An 18,692-nucleotide genomic window follows, 5' to 3' on the forward strand; every position below is an offset into this window, starting at 1 on the left:
TAATGCTCCAAAGCTTTGGGGGTTTACATATGATTTGACATAGGGTGACACAACCTTCTCAAAATGAATTGATGAAAAAATGTAGAATGTCAATCCTCAATGTCTGTTCATCATTGCTGTGTTCCTTCTTTCCATCCTCCCTTGAAAGAGCTGGATCACTCAAGGTTAAAGGTCCTAGACATTAATACTTTTGGCAGACAATTTGACCATGGAGTCCTTCACAGATGGGACTACTGTCCTCTTGACATTACAGCTAGGATTGTCAATAGTGATTAAACCTATTCCTGGAGGATTCATCGCATGACATGCCCCCATTCTGCAGCCATTAGTCAGCCACCACATCCATTCTTTTGACATAGAACATAGTACAGTAGAACATAGAACAGTACAGCACAGAACAGGCCCTTCGGCCCTCAATGTTGTGCCGAGCCATGATCACCCTACTCAAACCCACGTATCCACCCTATACCCGTAACCCAACAACTCCCCCTTAACCTTACTTTTATTAGGACACTACGGGCAATTTAGCATGGCCAATCCACCTAACCCGCACATCTTTGGACTGTGGGAGGAAACCGGAGCACCCGGAGGAAACCCACGCACACAGGGGGAAGACGTGCAGACTCCACACAGACAGTGACCCAGCCGGGAATCGAACCTGGGACCCTGGAGCTGTGAAGCATTTATGCTAACCACCATGCTACCCTGCTGCCCCTAATACTGGCCGGGATTCTCCCGTACCCGGGGCGGGGGGGGGGAGGCGGCGGGACGGAGAGGCCTGTACCACTCCGGCGTCGGCCCGCCCCAAAGGAGCCGAATCCTCCGCACCTTCAGGGGCTAGGCCGGCGCCGGAGTGGTTTGCACCCCACCGGCTGGCGTGGAAGGCCTTTGGCGCCACGCCAACTGGGACCGAAGGGACTCCGCCGGCTGGCGCAAGTCCGAGCATGCGCGGGAGCATCAGCGCATGCGCAGGGAGGGGTTCACCTACGCGTCGGCCATCGCTGAGGCTGACAAGGCCGACGTGTAGGAAAAGAGTGCCCCCACTGCACAGGCCCACCTGTGGATCGGTGGGCCCCGATTGTCGGCCACGCCACTGTGGGGGCACCCCCCGGGGCCAGATCACCCAGGACCACCCCTGAGGACCCCGGAGCCCACCCGTGCCGCCGGCGGGACTGGCAAAGAACCAGCAGGGCTTCGGCCCATCGCGGGCCGGAGAACCGCGGTGGGGGGTGTGGCCTGCGAGCGGCCGCCGACCGGCGCGATTCCTGCCCCTTCCGAATCTCCGGTGCCAGAGAATTCATCGGGCGGCAGGGGCGGGATTCACGCCGCCCCCCAGCGATTCTCCGATCCCCCCGCTGGGTCGGAGAATCCCGCCCATATTTTGCACAAGCAAGTAAATTTCTAAATGGATAGAGGCTTTTAAGAACATAAGAACATAAGAACTAGGAGCAGGAGTAGGCCATCTGGCCCCTCGAGCCTGCTCCGCCATTCAATTAGATCATGGCTGATCTTTTGTGGACTCAGCTCCACTTTCCGGCCCGAACACCATAACCCTTAATCCCTTTATTCTTCAAAAAACTATCTATCTTTACCTTAAAAACATGTAATGAAGGAGCCTCAACTGCTTAACTGGGCAAGGAATTCCATAGATTCACAACCCTTTGGGTGAAGAAGTTCCTCCTAAACTCAGTTCTAAATCTACTTCCCCTTATTTTGAGGCTATGCCCCCTAGTTCTGCTGTCACCCGCCAGTGGAAACAACCTGCCCGCATCTATCCTATCTATTCCCTTCATAATTTTAAATGTTTCTATAAGATCCCCCCTCATCCTTCTAAATTCCAACGAGTACAGTCCCAGTCTACTCAACCTCTCCTCATAATCCAACCCCTTCAGCTCTGGGATTAACCTAGTGAATCTCCTCTGCACACCCTCCAGTGCCAGTACGTCCTTTCTCAAGTAAGGAGACCAAAACTGAACACAATACTCCAGGTGTGGCCGCACTAACACCTTATACAATTGCAACATAACCTCCCTAGTCTTAAACTCCATCCCTCTAGCAATGAAGGACAAAATTCCATTTGCCTTCTTAATCACCTGTTGCACTTGTAAACCAACCTTCTGTGACTCATGCACTAGCACACCCAAGTCTCTCTGAACAGCGGCATGCTTTAATATTTTATCGTTTAAATAATAATCCCGTTTGCTGTTATTCCTACCAAAATGGATAACCTCACATTTGTCAACATTGTATTCCATCTGCCAGACCCGAGCCCATTCACTTAACCTATCCAAATCCCTCTGCAGAATTCCAGTATCCTCTGCACTTTTCGCTTTACCACTCATCTTAGTGTCATCTGCAAACTTGGACACATTGCCCTTGGTCCCCAACTCCAAATCATCAATGTAAATTGTGAACAATTGTGGGCCCAACACGGATCCCTGAGGGACACCACTAGCTACTAATTGCCAACCAGAGAAACACCCATTTATCCCAACTCTTTGCTTTCTATTAATTAACCAATCCTCTATCCATGCTACTACTTTACCCTTAATGCCATGCATCTTTATCTTATGCAGCAACCTTTTGTGTGGCACCTTGTCAAAGGCTTTCTGGAAATCCAGATATACCACATCCATCGGCTCCCCGTTATCTACTGCACTGGTAATGTCCTCAAAAAATTCCACTAAATTAGTTAGGCATGACCTGCCTTTAACGAACTCATGCTGCGTCTGCCCAATGGGACAATTTCTATCCAGATGCCTCGCAATTTCTTCCTTGATGATAGATTCCAGCATCTTCCCTATTACCGAAGTTAAACTCACTGGCCTATAATTTCCTGCTTTCTGCCTACCTCCTTTTTTAAACAGTGGCGTCACGTTTGCTAATTTCCAATCCACCGGGACCACCCCAGAGTCTAGTGAATTTCGGTAAATTATCACTAGTGCATCTGCAATTTCCCTAGCCATCTCTTTTAGCACTCTGGGATGCATTCCATCAGGGCCAGGAGACTTGTCTACCTTTAGCCCCATTAGCTTGCCCATCACTCCCTCCTTAGTGATAACAATCCTCTCAAGGTCCTCACCTGTCATAGCCTCATTTCTATCAGTCGCTGGCATGTTATTTGTGTCTTCCACTGTGAAGACCGACCCAAAAAACCTGTTCAGTTCCTCAGCCATTTCCTCATTTCCCATTATTAAAACTCCCTTCTCATCCTCTAAAGGACCAATATTTACCTTAGCCACTCTTTTTTGTCTTATATATTTGTAAAAACTTTTACTGTCTGTTTTTATATTCTGAGCAAGTTTACTCTCATACTCTATCTTACTCTTCTTTATAGCTTTTTTAGTAGCTTTCTGTTGCCCCCTAAAGATTTCCCAGTCCTCTAATCTCCCACCAATCTTTGCCACTTTATATGCTTTTTCCTTCAATTTGATACTCTCCCTTATTTCCTTAGATATCCACGGTCGATTTTCCCTCTTTCTTCCGTCCTTCCTTTTTGTTGGTATAAACCTTTGCTGAGCACTGTGAAAAATCACTTGGAAGGTTCTCCACTGTTCCTCAACTGTTCTACCATAAAGTCTTAGCTCCCAGTCTACCTTAGCTAGTTCTTCTCTCATCCCATTGTAATCTCCTTTGTTTAAACACAAAACACTAGTATTTGATTTTACTTTCTCACCCTCCATCTGTATTTTAAATTCCACCATATTGTGATCGCTCCTTCCGAGAGGATCCCTAACTATGAGATCATGAATCAATCCTGTCTCATTACACAGGACAAGATCTAGGACCGCTTGTTCCCTCGTAGGTTCCATTACATACTGTTCTAGGAAACTATCGCGGATACATTCTATAAACTCCTCCTCACGGTTGCCTTGACCGACCTGGTTAAACCAATCGACATGTAGATTAAAATCCCCCATGATAACTGCTGTACCATTTCTACATGCATCAGTTATTTCTTTGTTTATTGCCTGCCCCACCATATCGTTACTATTTGGTGGCCGATAGACTACTCCTATCAGTGACTTTTTCGCCTTACTATTCCTGATTTCCACCCAAATGGATTCAACCTTATCCTCCATAGCACCGATGTCATCCCTTACTATTGCCCGGATGTCATCCTTAAATAACAGAGCAACACCACCTCCCTTACCATCCACTCTGTCCTTCCGAATAGTTTGATACCCTCGGATATTTAACTCCCAGTCGTGACCATCCTTTAACCATGTTTCAGTAATGGCCACTAAATCATAGTCATTTACGATGATTTGTGCCACCAACTCATTTACTTTATTCCGAATACTACGAGCATTCAGGTAAAGTACACTTATGTTGGTTTTTTTCCCTCTGTTTTGAATCTTAACATCTCCAGTTTTATTCCTTTTGTTATTACTGGGCCTATTCACTGTGCTCCCCTCAGTCACTGTACCTTGTACTGTCGCCCTTATGGATTTCTGACTATGTCTTCTCTGCCTTGCACTTTTCCCCTTACTTCCTTTTGTTTCTGTCCCTGTTTTACTACCTTCCAACTTCCAGCATTGGTTCCCATCCTCCTGCCACATTAGTTTAAACCCTCCCCAACAGCTCTAGCAAACACCCCCCCTAGGACATCGGTTCCAGTCCTGCCCAAGTGCAGACCGTCCGGTTTGTACTGGTCCCACCTCCCCCAGAACCGGTCCCAATGCCCCAGGAATTTGAATCCCTCCCTCTTGCACCATCTCTCGAGCCACGCATTCATCCTATCTATCCTGACATTCCTACTCTGACTAGCTCGTGGCACTGGTAGCAATCCTGAGATTACTACCTTTGAGGTCCTACTTTTTAGTTTAACTCCTAACTCCCTGAATTCCGCTTGTAGGACCTCATCCCGTTTTTTACCTATATCGTTGGTGCCTATGTGCACCACGACAGCTGGCTGTTCACCCTCCCCCCCCCAGAATGTCCTGCAGCCGCTCCGAGACATCCTTGACCCTTGCACCAGGGAGGCAACATACCATCCTGGAGTCTCGATTGCGTCCACAGAACCGCCTGTCTATTCCCCTTACGATCGAGTCCCCTATCACTATAGCCCTGCCATTTTTCTTCCTGCCCTGCTGTGCAGCAGAGCCAGCCACGGTGCCATGAACCTGGCTGCTGCTGCCTTCCCCTGGTGAGCCATCTCCCTCAACAGTATCCAAAGCGGTATATCTGTTTTGCAGGGAGATGACCGCAGGGGACACCTGCACTGCCTTCCTACTCTTGCTCTTTCTTTTGGTCACCCATTTTCTATCTCCCTCAGTAACCTTCACCTGCGGTGTGACCAACTCGCTAAACGTGCTATCCACGACCTCCTCAGCATCGCGGATGCTCCAAAGTGAGTCCATCCGCAGCTCCAGAGCCGTCAAGCGGTCTAACAAGAGCTGCAACTGAACACACTTCTTGCACGTGAAGGAGCCAGGGACAGTGGACGTGTCCCTGAGCTCCCACATCGCACACGAGGAGCATGACACGGGTCTGGGATCTCCTGCCATGTCTTAAACCCTTGGTAAACTTAAACAACTAGAATTTCAAAATAAAAATAAATAAATTAGACAATGAAAAGAAAAAGAGAGACTACTTATCAGTCACTTACCAGGGTTAAAGAGCACCTCCTCACACTCTGCACCGAATTACCTCACTGCACCAAATTACCAAGTTTAAATCTCTCACTCTGTATGAGTCTCACTCCGGATGTGTCTCCTGGAAAAGTGCTCGCTTACTGTGTGCGCTCTCTGTCTGTCTTTTATACAGACCTCAGCTAACCGATGACTCAAAAAAAAACCTTACCTTCAAAGAGAATAATACAATGTGCCCCTAAACAGGCCTCAACAGGCCTCAGGTGATTGACAGATAACTGCCTCTCAGCAATTAGGGTGGGGGCAGCTTCAACCAATCAGACACTAAGCTCCACACTGCACTTTTAACTGAAAAACAGCAGAATTAGATTTTCCACTTGCCTTTGCTGATTTACCTCACTGCACCAAATTACCAAGTTTAAATCTCTCACTCTGTATGAGTCTCACTCCGGATGTGTCTCCTGGAAAAGTGCTCGCTTACCGTGTGCGCTCTCTGTCTGTCTTTTATACAGACCTCAGCTAACCGATGACTCAAAAAAAACCTTACCTTCAAAGAGAATAATACAATGTGCCCCTAAACAGGCCTCAACAGGCCTCAGGTGATTGACAGCTAACTGCCTCTCAGCAATTAGGGTGGGGGCAGCTTCAACCAATCAGACACTAAGCTCCACACTGCACTTTTAACTGAAAAACAGCAGAATTAGATTTTCCACTTACCTTTGCTGATTTACCTCACTGCACCAAATTACCAAGTTTAAATCTCTCACTCTGTATGAGTCTCACTCCGGATGTGTCTCCTGGAAAAGTGCTCGCTTACTGTTTTGATCCTCCACAGCCTTTTTCTGATGCATTGCATACAGGAGCCCAATCTTGTACACACTCACTCACTCACTCATACTCCCACACTAACCGCAGTGAAGTTAAAACTCACCACTATTCTTAGAATTCCCCCTGTACCAAAAAAGGGTTGATATTCGAATTGGTGAACAGGGATTCTCACTCCCTGACTCCAATGCAGGCTTCAGTGGGTGCTATTCAGGTCAAACTATATTTTCAAGTTATCCCCCGGCATAATCCATACCTTCACAGAAGAATTTGACCTACTTACCCCTTAGTAGCATTGATGTCCTGGGTCCTGCGTTGCTAAGTAAGTAAAGTAGGCTAATAACCACTTTTTCAGGTTAAAACTTTTAAGTTATTTTATTATTATAATTTTTCTTTTAAAAGCTGCCAACTCTTTCTTTACAGAAAGGTAAAAAGATCTTGTTTCTGGATACTTCTGATTGGTTGAAGGGACCTTCAGGCCCAACTTGACATTCAATCTTCTTTTTAAAATCTGGTCTTCTTGAGATGTATTCGCTGGTGAGCTCGGTTGCTGTGTCCTATCCTTCCCATGTACCGAGCTGTGAGAGTTGGCTCTGCTGGCTGCCCCCTTTCTTCGGGTTTATATTCTCTTTCAAATAGTTATTAAGTTTTAACGACATTATTGTAAATTAGCTTATTTCACTTTGATTGTAAAACGTATCTTTGATCTAAACATTCTAATACAACTAAGTATTCATTTTGGGCATGGCCTCGCCTCTCAGATCTGATTACATTATCCTTTGTGATGTTCAAAATGCCTTGGTTTCAAGAGGTGTTTACTTTTAATTCCTGTGATTTCAATAGTGTAACTTTCCAATTGTCATAACTTTGCCTTTGATTTTGACTTTAAATTATGTTTCTTGTAGACTGATAGTCTCCAATTTTCTTTAATTTACTTGATGTTAGCAAAATTTCACACTTAGAATTGTTAGCAAATTCAATTGAACCTTTCTTTTCCAGCTGTTTACTAAGAGAGTTCATTTCAATGAAGGTGTGAAACCTTTGCTTTTAGCTGTATGCTAAATTTCACTTGGTTATGACTTGAAAGACCTGCCTGTTTTAAACGTTCGTCACTTAATTCAATTGAAACTCTCATCCTATGCTTTTCCAGATGCTTCCTAAGATAGTTACTTTCAATGAAGGTGTGAGCTATTGTTTTAACTTAATACAAGAATCCTGTGTGTTTGCTAAGCCTGCTTGAGAGAAAGAATCCGCATTTTATAATCCTGTCCTTTGCAGCTGCTATTAACCTTTTGTGGGATCTTTCCCTGTATCCCCTCATGTTTCTCTCAGACCAGATATTGCCAGACTTCCATGTTTCAAATGACACATTTTTCCGTATTTTCAACAACACCCCGTATTGACATTTGAAACATAACTATATCATTTGGTTAATTATCCCCCCATCCAATTGTACCGACTAACATATATCCCCGATCTTTTTTATTTGTATGCATGTGTTTTGTGATTTTAAATTGTGCACCAAAATCAATTCGTAAATGTATCCATATCACAGACCAGTGTCGATAAGAGTCTTTTTCCATTCTTTCCTCAAGTCCAATTACCGTGAACCATGGCCGTAGCCACTCAGGAAGGTAACACAATTGCTTATCCGTGTGTTCCAATACCTCGAAAGCATTTTACTTCCTTGGGGTAGCAGCACCGTAGAAGCTTTCTCATGTCCCTTAGAAATAGCACCCAACTCAGTCCATCAGTAACCAAAAAGGTTTTTGTCCATCACTGGCTGTTAAGTGTCCCATTTTTCCATCAGCCAAATTGCTTTCCATTTCTCACTGGAATGGTAAATTATGATATCATGTACCACCCACTGATTCCCTTGCTTCGTTAATTTAAAAGGTTCAATTGATCCTGCTTCTATTCCTAACTTCCTCACATTAATGTCTAACATTGTCCTGAACCATGTATGTCTGCCAACCCCTTGTTTACATGAGAGAATATCTTTCTGACAAATGTCCTTCAAATCCCTTTCGTCTGTTATCATTTTCCATTACAACATTTGCAACACAATATGCCAACAGTATTCGCAAAACCACATCGAACTGTCACTTTTTCCAAATAAATTCTCCCTATTGTTAAATACACAGTAAAAATGTGAGTCTTATCTTAACACATTACTCATTACCTAACCACTCAAATAGACATTGTGTTACAACTTTACATATTTGCAACTGTTATCACAATTTCAATACTAAAAATAAGGTACAATATCGACACATCCCTTTGTGGCTTTGGGACCAATAAATACATACTAAATATGGCGTGTAAACAACATCAATATTATTTGTGGTGTTCTATGCAGTTAAATCAAGAAAACACACTAAACTACCACTATTCCCCCTCTATTAAAACATTCACACAGTTTAGAAATATTGATCAAGTTCTTGAACGGCACACATACCCCCATTATCATATATAACAGTCCCTACCAATTTACATAACAGATATTGCCAGACTTTCATGTTTCAAACAACACATTTTTCCCTAATGTCAACAGCAGTCTTTTTCTATTCCAGGATTTGTCTGTAAGAAGGTGTTGTCTCACCATGTCCAGCCTGTGGGAGGAGTTGCTGTGGTAGGGAGAGATCAAGGCTACAGCACTGACTACCTGGTGAGTTAATTCATCACAGCCTCTCCAACATTAACCTATCCCAATGACAAAATCAAAATCAATCCTCGTAAAACAGATATAAACAAAAACAATAAATCATCCTCTCAGAAACTCCAAAACGATGGATTGCGTGTAGTGGTGGGTTAGATATTGCATCTTTGTATTTGCAACCAAACTCACATTGATGATATTAAGAGTCTCTCTCCTGGATAGGAGGACCTAAATTAAAGTGAGTTGAAGCAATGTTAAGCCTTGGAACTATAACACCCCTTTTTGGAGCATTTGGCAGTAAATTTCCAATCTCAGCATGACATGCGTCGTAAAAATGCAATGTATAAGAGAAATGTTAATGAGGCAAGGTTACTGAAAAGTGCAGAGGAACAGAGGGACCATGGAGTGTCTGACCATAGATCACAGAAGATAGCTGAACAGGTAAATAAGGTCATCCAGAAGACATATAGAATACTTACCCTTATAATAATCATAATCTTTATTGCCACAAGTCGACTTATATTATCACTGCAGTGAAATTACTGTGAAAAGCCCCTTGTCACCACATTCCGGCGCCTGTTCGGGTACACAGAGGGAGAATTCAGAATGTCCAAATTACCTAACAGCACATCATTCAGGACTTGTGGGACTAAACCGGAGCACCCGGAGGAAACCCCTGCAGACACGGGGAGAACGTGCAGACTCTGCACAGTGACACAAGCCGAAAATCAAACCTGGGACCCTGGCACTGTGAAGCAACAGTGCTAAACACTGTGTTACCGTGCCGCCACACATGTCAAGACATAGAATAGACAAGCAGGGAGGTAATGATGGATTTGTATCAAACATTACTGAGGACACAGATGATGTACTCCACACAGGACTCACTGCACTATCGGAAAGATGTAATTGGGTACTGGCTCAACCATCTTCGTTCGATGGATGGTGGCTGTATTGCGAATTGATCACTGGGCCACAGTGTCTTGGGTTACCATGCTCCCGCTGCAAGAATGCTTGCAAACAAGACATGATGGTGGCGGACTTTAACATCAACAACTGGGAGACAGTCACTGATGGCCATGACCTCTGGAGGTTAACTGTATGGAAGGGCATTTGGAAGAGGTGAGCAGAAGTGAAAAGCTTTGCTGGCCAAGAGAAGGGCCTAGAAAAAACAGAGGCCAGGAAATTGTGCACCTTCTCAGGCCCACCATTTTACTCTGCAGCAAATGCAACAAAGACTGCGCCATGTTAGAGTGGCGCTCCTGAGCAACATCAGATGATGCTTAACACGGAGTTGACCACCGCATTGCAAACCATTGTCTTACAAGGCGGAAGGCTATCACAATTAGAATAGAGAGGGATCAGAGGAGGTTTAAGAGGAAGTTGCCTGAACTGGAGAATTTTAGATCTTTGACAGTCTAGTGATATTTTCTTTGGAACAGAGGAGGCTGAGGAAAGATGTAATGAAGTGTATAAAATTATGAAGGCTGTAGATTGAGTGGAAAGGAAAGCCGAAATCTCTTTGGTTGAGGAGTCTACAACTGAGGAGCATAAGAGCTGGAATGTTGGATTAGACTTGGTGGTTCTTTGTTGGCCGGAATAGGACAATGGGCTGAATGGCCTCCATCCGTACTCTAAATTTCTATGATTCTATGACCCTAATATAGAAGAACTGAGGCACTCTATTAGCATTAGGATATGGGCCTAGTGTTGAGGTTAAAATGTTTTATTCTCCCTCATATTGCTTCTGACATAGAATCATAGAATTTACAGTGCAGAAGGAGGCCATTCGGCCCATCGAGTCTACACCGGTGCATGGAAAGAGCACCCAACTTAAGCCCATGTCTCCACCCTATCCCCACAGCCCAATAGCCCCACCTAATCTTTTGGACACGAAGGGGCAATTTAGCGTGGCCAATCCAGCTAAACTGTTTTGGACTATGGGAGGAAACCAGAGCACCCGGAGGAAACCCAAGTAGACATGGGGAGAACGTGCAAACTCCACACAGACAGTCACCTGAGGTCTGAATTGAACCTGGATCGCTGGAGCTGTGAGGCAGCAATGCTGACCACTGTGCCACCCTGAAGTACAACGTGGTAATATTTTAATCACAGGAAGAGCATTACAAATTCCAATCCTGCTGTGCATAATTTATCAGATTCAGCAGCATCAGTTATTCCCTGTTGTAATATCTTGAAAGACTTGTGACCACCTCGTAGATTAATGAATAAACGGTTTATTATGGAAAGTAACTATTTGTAGAGAGTGAGATAAAAGCTCCAGTACTTGACGACTCCAAACTCCTAACTATAAAATCCGTGCTCAGCCCTAGGATTTCTATGCTCTGGCTCAAATGACCCTATGGGTCACATGACCCTCCGAGAACCTATCCCCCCTTAAAGGGGCATGTTACCACAGCCTACCCCCTTTTTGTCCCTGAGCAACACATTACAACAACAGTGGAACTATTTACAATGTAGTGCAACAAATGGATCTCAATACAGTCCCTTCTAAGGTAAGCCGGTCCGGGACCTTCCTGATCTTTTAAGAGCATCGTACTTCACTAGCGGCTGCTCCTGCAGTAGAAGTAACTTTGGTTTGAACCTTAAAGGGTTGACAGTCGACTTGCAAAGGTGCATCAATGCAGATAGCTTTCCCAGTTCCTCCTGGAACATTGCCGGGCTCTTCTCGGGGCAGCTTGCTCTCATACTTTCATTCATTTCATCCGTAGCAATATCGCTGAGGATGTTTCTTCACCCTTTCTCCTTGGACATTGATCTCATTTGACACTGGACCTGTTCTGGCCATGACCGCTCCCAGGATCCAATTTGGACCAGCACCAAACTTCTTTACATCCACCAAGTCATCCACATCAATTGTTCTCTCAGGTTTTCTGGGGTTATGATATTTCCTCTGTGCATTCTGTTTTACCTCCACCCTCCCTACCAAATTCAGAAATATCAGACACAACCATGTTCTAATGCGTCTGCCCGTAACATCTGTGATTACATGAAGTGTTGTTCTATTGATGAGCAGGAAATGGGCCAATCTGGTTTGTAGAGAGGCTGATGACTATTTCTTCATGGCAGCTTTGAATGTTTGGATGGTTCTCTCAGGCAGTCCATTTGAAACAGGTGGGTAGGGAGTAGTTTTAATATGTTGAAGGTCCTTATGAAATGTTGGAGCTCAAAACGCAGTCCCGTTGTCTGAGACCAGCACGTCGGGCAACGTCTTCGTGGTGAATGTTTGTCACAATTTTTCTGTCGTTGCTGATGAGGCAGTGGACTTCATTTCATATATGTCCAACCACTTGGAGTGAATGTCTATGACGAGCAAGAATATGGAGACCCTGAATCGACCTGCAAAAGTGACGTGCAGTCACATCCATGGTGGACCTAGCTACTCCCAAGGGTGTATTAAGGCCATAGGTGATAAGTTTGTTTGCATTTGACTCTGGTCACATTGTTTGACCAGATTTTCCATATTGATATTCATCCTGGGCCACCACACATAACTGTGTGTGAGCATTTTCATCTCTGTCACCCTAGGGTGGAAACAGTCTAGCTCTTGTAATAATAGTTGTCGGCTATTGTACTGTCAGGCATAAAATGTAGCTTCTCTGAATTTACATCTCTCCTAGGAGTGATCTCCCCCACATTGGTAGCATTCTTCAGAGCTCCTGGACTGTGGACCAAATTCCCTATTCCTCAGCACTCGTTTTTGTTCCGAGCCTCTTTGTTCATTACTTTCTGCACCCTCATCCCTGGCGTCATGACTACCAGTGGCTTCTTGCCAAACCTGGTGGACGCTGCCTGCTTGCATGCTGTGCAGTTCCATTTCCCCCGCCTTTCAGCACTTTCCATAGCCTGGGCGACCTCTAATGCCTTCTTCAAGGTACCCTGAATTATTTGTCTCTCAACATGTGGTTGAGCGTAGTCCTGAACTCGCAATCCTCAGCTATTTGTTTCAGCCGCGCCACAGATGCCTTTATCATCTCCTTTTGGACTTTTTTGTCATTGAATTAAATTTGCATTGTTGCATTATTACTGAGGGCTTCGGGTGATCATGTACCTTGACTAATTCCACAAGTTTCTCAAAACCTTTGGAGCCAGGGGCACCTGGCGAATTCAGACAATTAATCAGGTTATAGGTCAGGGCCTTAAAGGCTGTTAATAGGACTACCCCTACTTCTCTTTCTTCTCTCCCCCCCCCCCCCCCCCCCCCAAACTCAAATCAGCCTTGACAATACTTAATGAGGTACAATGGAGTGGGCTGTATTCTGCACCTAACCCATGCTGTTCCTACACAAGGGGTTTTTGATGGTGTAGTGTACAAAAAATGTACTCTTTCCCTGGAAGGTCTTACCAATGAATCCTGTATGACAATAAAAGTGTAAGTTTGTATTGTTGCAAGTGTGTCTGTTTACCAATGATCCACTGTGCAGATGTGCAGCATCCCAAAAGTTCCCATAATGGTTGGCCCGTGTTGTATTTTTATGTTTGCTCAATGCAAATTTATCAATCTCACACAGGACTAGTAAAATTAAAAATAGGTTTAGTTTATTTGAAAACGTAGCACAGGATTGCTCAGCAGACCAATTTACTATAAAGATTCAACAACTAATGTTTACAGGGAAGTGTATATTCAACGCCTGCACATCACATGCTGCAAGCTAAACTGAAAGCTCCTCCGGACAATCGAGTCATAAAGCTTTACAGCACAGGAAGAGGCCGTTTGTTGTCTGCAACAATCACCAAGCACCTATCTATTCTAATCCCATTTATTAGCACTTGGTCCGTAGCCTTGTAAGTTAGGGCATATCAAGTCCTCAATAATAGATGCTCTTCAATATTGTGAGGGTTCCTGCCTCTACCACTCTTTCAAGCAGTGAGTCCCAGTTTCCCATCAATCTCTGGGTGAAAATATTTTTCATAAATCCCCTCTAAATCTCCTGCCTCTTACCTTAAATGCTCCCTGGCTATTGGCCCCTCTACTAATGGCAAAAAGCTTCTTCCTATCTACCCTATATTTGTCCCTCATTATTTGGTACACCTCAATTAGGTCGCCCTCAGCCTTTTCTGCTCTAAGGAGAACAACTCCAGCCTAACCAGCCTCTCTTCATATCTGAAATACTCCAGCCCAGGCAACATCCTGGTGAACCTCCTCTGCACTCTTTTGAGTGCAATCGCATCCTTACTACAGTGTGGCAACCAGAACTGGACTCTCGCTGTGGCCTATTGAGTGTTTTATACAGCTCCATCAAAACCTCCCTGCTCTTATGTTCTATTCCTTGGCTAATAAAGGCAAGTATCCCACATACCTTCTTCACCATCTCATCTACCTGTCCTGCTTCCTTCAAGGTCCTATGGACATAGACCACAAGATCCCTTTGGTCCTCTGTATTTTCTACCATCCCGCTGTTCATTGTGTATTGCCTTGTTAGTCCTCCCAAAATGCTCCATCTCACACTTTCAGCGTTAAATTTTATTTGACACTGTTTGCCTGTTTGACCAGCCCATCTATATTGTTGTGAAATCTAAGCCTCTCCTCCTCGTTATCTACCACACCGCCAATTTTTGTGCCATCTGCGAATTTACTGATTTTACCCCTCACATTCACATCGAGATCTCGATACCCTGGCTACTCACTCATTAGCTTTTTCTTTCACAAAGTTAAATCACAACCTTACACAACAATGCAAAAATAAAACTAAATGGCCCATGCTCTTAAATAAATCAACTCCACAGCAACAAAAATGAGAGGGTATGTCACCGTTTACTGTCTTTATTTCCTGTTTGATGTTTGTCAGATCTCTGGAGGCTGGGACAGGAGACTTTGCGTATGGGACTTGCAAGCGGGTGTGTTGCATGACACATTCTTCAACACTGCATCAGGTGAGAGGAGCGATGTGCAAGAGTTGGCCTGTGATGGTGCCATCTTGGATCTTGCCTATAGCCCAAAGCGGTGAGTCGTGATTGCACAAAAAATCTTGACTACGATGATTAATTCTGTTAATCCAGACACCTGTGTATCTGATACCCCTCTGTCCATTATTATTAAAAAAAAAAAATTTAGAGTACCCAATTCATTTTTTTCCAATTAAGGGGCAATTTTAGCATGTTCAATCCACCTACTTTGCACATCTTTGGGATGTGGGGGCGAAACCCACGCAATCAAGAGGAGAATGTGCAAACTCTACACGGTCAGTGACCCAGAGCCGGGATCGAACCTGGGACCTCGGCGCCGTGAGACTGCAGTGCTACCACTGCGCCACCATCCTGCCCTCCCTCTGTCCATTATTAACTGATTTGCTTATTTGCTCAGGCACATGGGAACTTGGCACAAGACTACATTTCCCTACAGACAATGGCTTGTCAAATGTATGTGGCTACTTCTCCAGGTGCCCCTTGTTTATAGAGCTTTATCTTTGCACATTAAAGCTTCTCAGGCCACTCACTATATTCATTCAGCCACTATGCTCGATCAATGATTCCAGAAGCGAGACTGGATGACAATTGAAGGCTTTATTGGACTAGATGTTTCCCCCAGCAGTGCAGGTACAGAATGCAGCAGCTGGGGAGACACAGACTCTTATAGTCCGCCTTACTGGGTGGAACCAGCAGGCAGGCTTCACCAATGATCTTGCTGTCTCAGGTACCTCCCACACCAATGTTCTTACAGTCTCAACCTGGATACCGTAATACCCCTAATACCGACTACCACATTCACCCCCTGTTTAAAATAGAGTCCGGCAGGGGTGGTGGTCTTGCGTTATACAGTGGTAGAGGTTGAGATTATGGTGGTACCCGTTGGTGGTACAGTGTTTTGCCTTGTTACATGTCACAACTATTTACAGTATTTATTTACATGCACATATCAAAATGAAGCAATTAGTCGATCGGGGGCTTTGGTCGTCCTTTGCGAATGTCGCAATTTCGGCGGTGATGCAGGCGCCGGCTCGGGCATCCGTGACTCCGGGGGCGTGACTTTGGTTTCTTCAGTAGCTTCATCACCCCTAGATGGGACCAGTGGGAGAACTGATCCAGCTGGGAAGGGAGCGGCCGTGGGGTGCGCCGGTGGGAGGGAGGGTGGGGTTGGTGAGGGGGGTGTGGGTGGGGATCCAGCGGGAGCCAGGTCCCGTAGGGAGACCGTATCCTGTTGGCCTTCAGGGTACGCCGGAGGAGGGCTTCCTAGGGAAGACAAGGAGACGTTCATGAGGTGTTTCGTTTGTCGTGGTACACAGCAGTGATCGGATGGAGTGGAGAGCATCAGGAAGGATCTCCTGCCAGCGGGAGACTGGGAGATTTCTGGACCGCAGGGCCAGTAGGACGGTCTTCCAGACCATTCCGTTCTCCCTCTCTACCTGCCCGTTTCCCCGGGGGTTGTAACTGGTCGTCCTGCTCGAGGCAATGCCCTTGCTGAGCAGTAATTGATGCAGTTCGCCGCTCATGAAGGAGGACCCCATATCGCTGTGTATGTCGGCGGGGAAACCGAACAGTGTAAAGATACTGTGGAGGGGCTTTCATGACGGTGGCTGCGGTCATGTCGGGACAGGGGATGGTGAATGGGAACCGGGAGTACTCGTCAATCACGTTCAGGAAGTGCGTGTTGCGGTCGGTGGATGGGAAGGGCCCCTTGAAGTCCACACTGAGGCGTTCAAAGGGACGGGAAGCCTTTATCAGGTACGCTTTCTCTGGCCTGCAGAAGTGCGGCTTGCACTCCGCGCAGATTTGGCAGTTCCTGGTGGCGGTCCTGATCTCCTCGATGGAGTAGGGTAGGTTGCGGGTCTTGATAAAATGGAAGAATCGAGTGACCCCTGGGTGGCAGAGGCGCTCATGGAGGGCCCGGAGTCGGTCCACTTGTGCGTTGGCAGATGTGCCGCGGGATAGGGCATCAGGAGGCTTGTTTAGCTTTCCGGGACGGTACAAGATCTCATAGTTGTAGGTGGAGAGCTCAATCCTCCACTGTAAGAGCTTATCGTTCTTTATCTTGCCCCGCTGTTCATTATCAAACATGAAAGCAACCGACCGTTGGTTAGTGAGGAGCGTGAATCTCCTGTCGGCCAGGTAATGCCTCCAGTTCCGCACAGCTTCTACTATGGCCTGGGCCTCCTTTTCAATGGTGGAATGACGGATTTCTGAAGCATGGAGTGTGTGTGAGAAGAAGGCCACGGGCCTGCCCGCTTGGTTGAGGGTGGCCGCTGGAGCTATGCCGGACGCATTGCTCTCGACTTGGAATGGAAGGGATTCGTCGATGGCATGCATCATGGCCTTTGCGAAGACCGCTTTTATGCGGCTGAAGGCCTGGCGGGCCTCTGCCGACAGGGGAAAAAACGTGGATTGGATTAGTGGGCGGGTCTTGTCCGCATAATTGGGGATCCACTGGGCGTAATATGAAAAAAATCCCAGGCAGCGTTTCAGGGCCTTGGAGCAGTGGGGAAGAGGAAACTCCATGAGGGGCCGCATGCATTCGGGATCTGGCCCTATAACTCCATCATGCACTACATAGCCGAGGATGGCTAGACGGTCGGTGCTGAACATGTATTTGTCCTTGTTGTAGGTGAGATTAAGGATGTAAGGATTGCGGTATGTAGGAATTTTCGGAGGTTGGTGTCATGGTCCTGCTGGTCGTGGCCGCATATGGTGATATTGTCGAGGTACAGAAACGTGGCCGCAAACCGTACCGGTCAATCATTCGGTCCATCTCCCGTTGGAAGACCGAGATTCCATTTGTGACACCGAAGGGAACCCTCAGGAAGTGGTAGAGCCGCCCATCTGCTTCGAATGCAGTGTATCTGCAGTCGTCCGGGCGGATGGGGAGCTGGTGGTAGGCGGATTTGAGGTCCACCCTGGAAAAGACCTTGTATTGTGCAATCTGATTGGCAAATCAGATATGTGGGGGAGAGGGTACTGAGTGTACCTGTTGATAGTCTGACTATAATCGATGACCATCCTGTGCTTCTCCCCGGTCTTTATAACCACTACTTGAGCTCTCCAGGGGCTGTTGCTAGCCTCGATAATACCTTATTTCAGTAGCCGCTGGACTTCCAACCTAATGAAGGTCCGGTCCTGGGCACTGTACCGTCTGCTCCTGGTGGCGATTCCCGATAGGGCCGCCGAATTTAAATGTTAAGCTCTGGAGGTTACATTGGAAGTCTAACCCTAGGAGCGTGGCAGCGCAGAGGTGAGGAAGGACATAGAGTCGGAAATTTTTTAATTCCCTTTCCTGAACCATGAGGTTAGCTACGCAGAAACCCTTGATCTCTACAGAGTGAGCCCCGGAGGCCAGGGAGATTCTTTGGTTAACGGGTGTATGGGAAGAGAACAGCCCCTTACCGTGTTGGGGTGTATGAAGCTCTCTGTGCTCCCAAAGTCGATCAGGCAGGATGTTTTGTGTCCGTTGATGAGCACGGTCGTCGTCGCGGTCGAGAGCGTTAGGGGCCGAGACTGGTCCAGGGTCACTGAGGCGAGTCGTGGTAAAAGTTGAAGATATTCCTCGGGCGGTGTGTGGTCATCCAAATCGGGGTCCTGAGACTCCAGCCAAGATGGCAGTGCCCACGGGTCATACATGGTTGGGGGTGTGCAAGATGGCGGCGCCCACGCGTCGCACGTGG

At 46.2% G+C, this 18,692-nt stretch overlaps 1 protein-coding gene across 1 annotated transcript in view; it reads left to right on the plus strand.

Moving 5' to 3' along the window:
* The window catches only part of LOC119965065, a 111,987-nt gene that overhangs the window by 65,404 nt on the left and 27,891 nt on the right, over positions 1-18,692 (plus strand). The window contains exons 12-13 of the mRNA XM_038795317.1: positions 8,993-9,087; positions 14,889-15,043. Of these exons, the coding sequence (XP_038651245.1) occupies positions 8,993-9,087; positions 14,889-15,043 (250 nt within the window). The remainder of the gene's footprint in view (positions 1-8,992; positions 9,088-14,888; positions 15,044-18,692) is intronic.

Source organism: Scyliorhinus canicula, chromosome 4 (assembly GCF_902713615.1).
Source record: "Scyliorhinus canicula chromosome 4, sScyCan1.1, whole genome shotgun sequence".
NCBI classification, from domain to species: domain Eukaryota; kingdom Metazoa; phylum Chordata; class Chondrichthyes; order Carcharhiniformes; family Scyliorhinidae; genus Scyliorhinus; species Scyliorhinus canicula.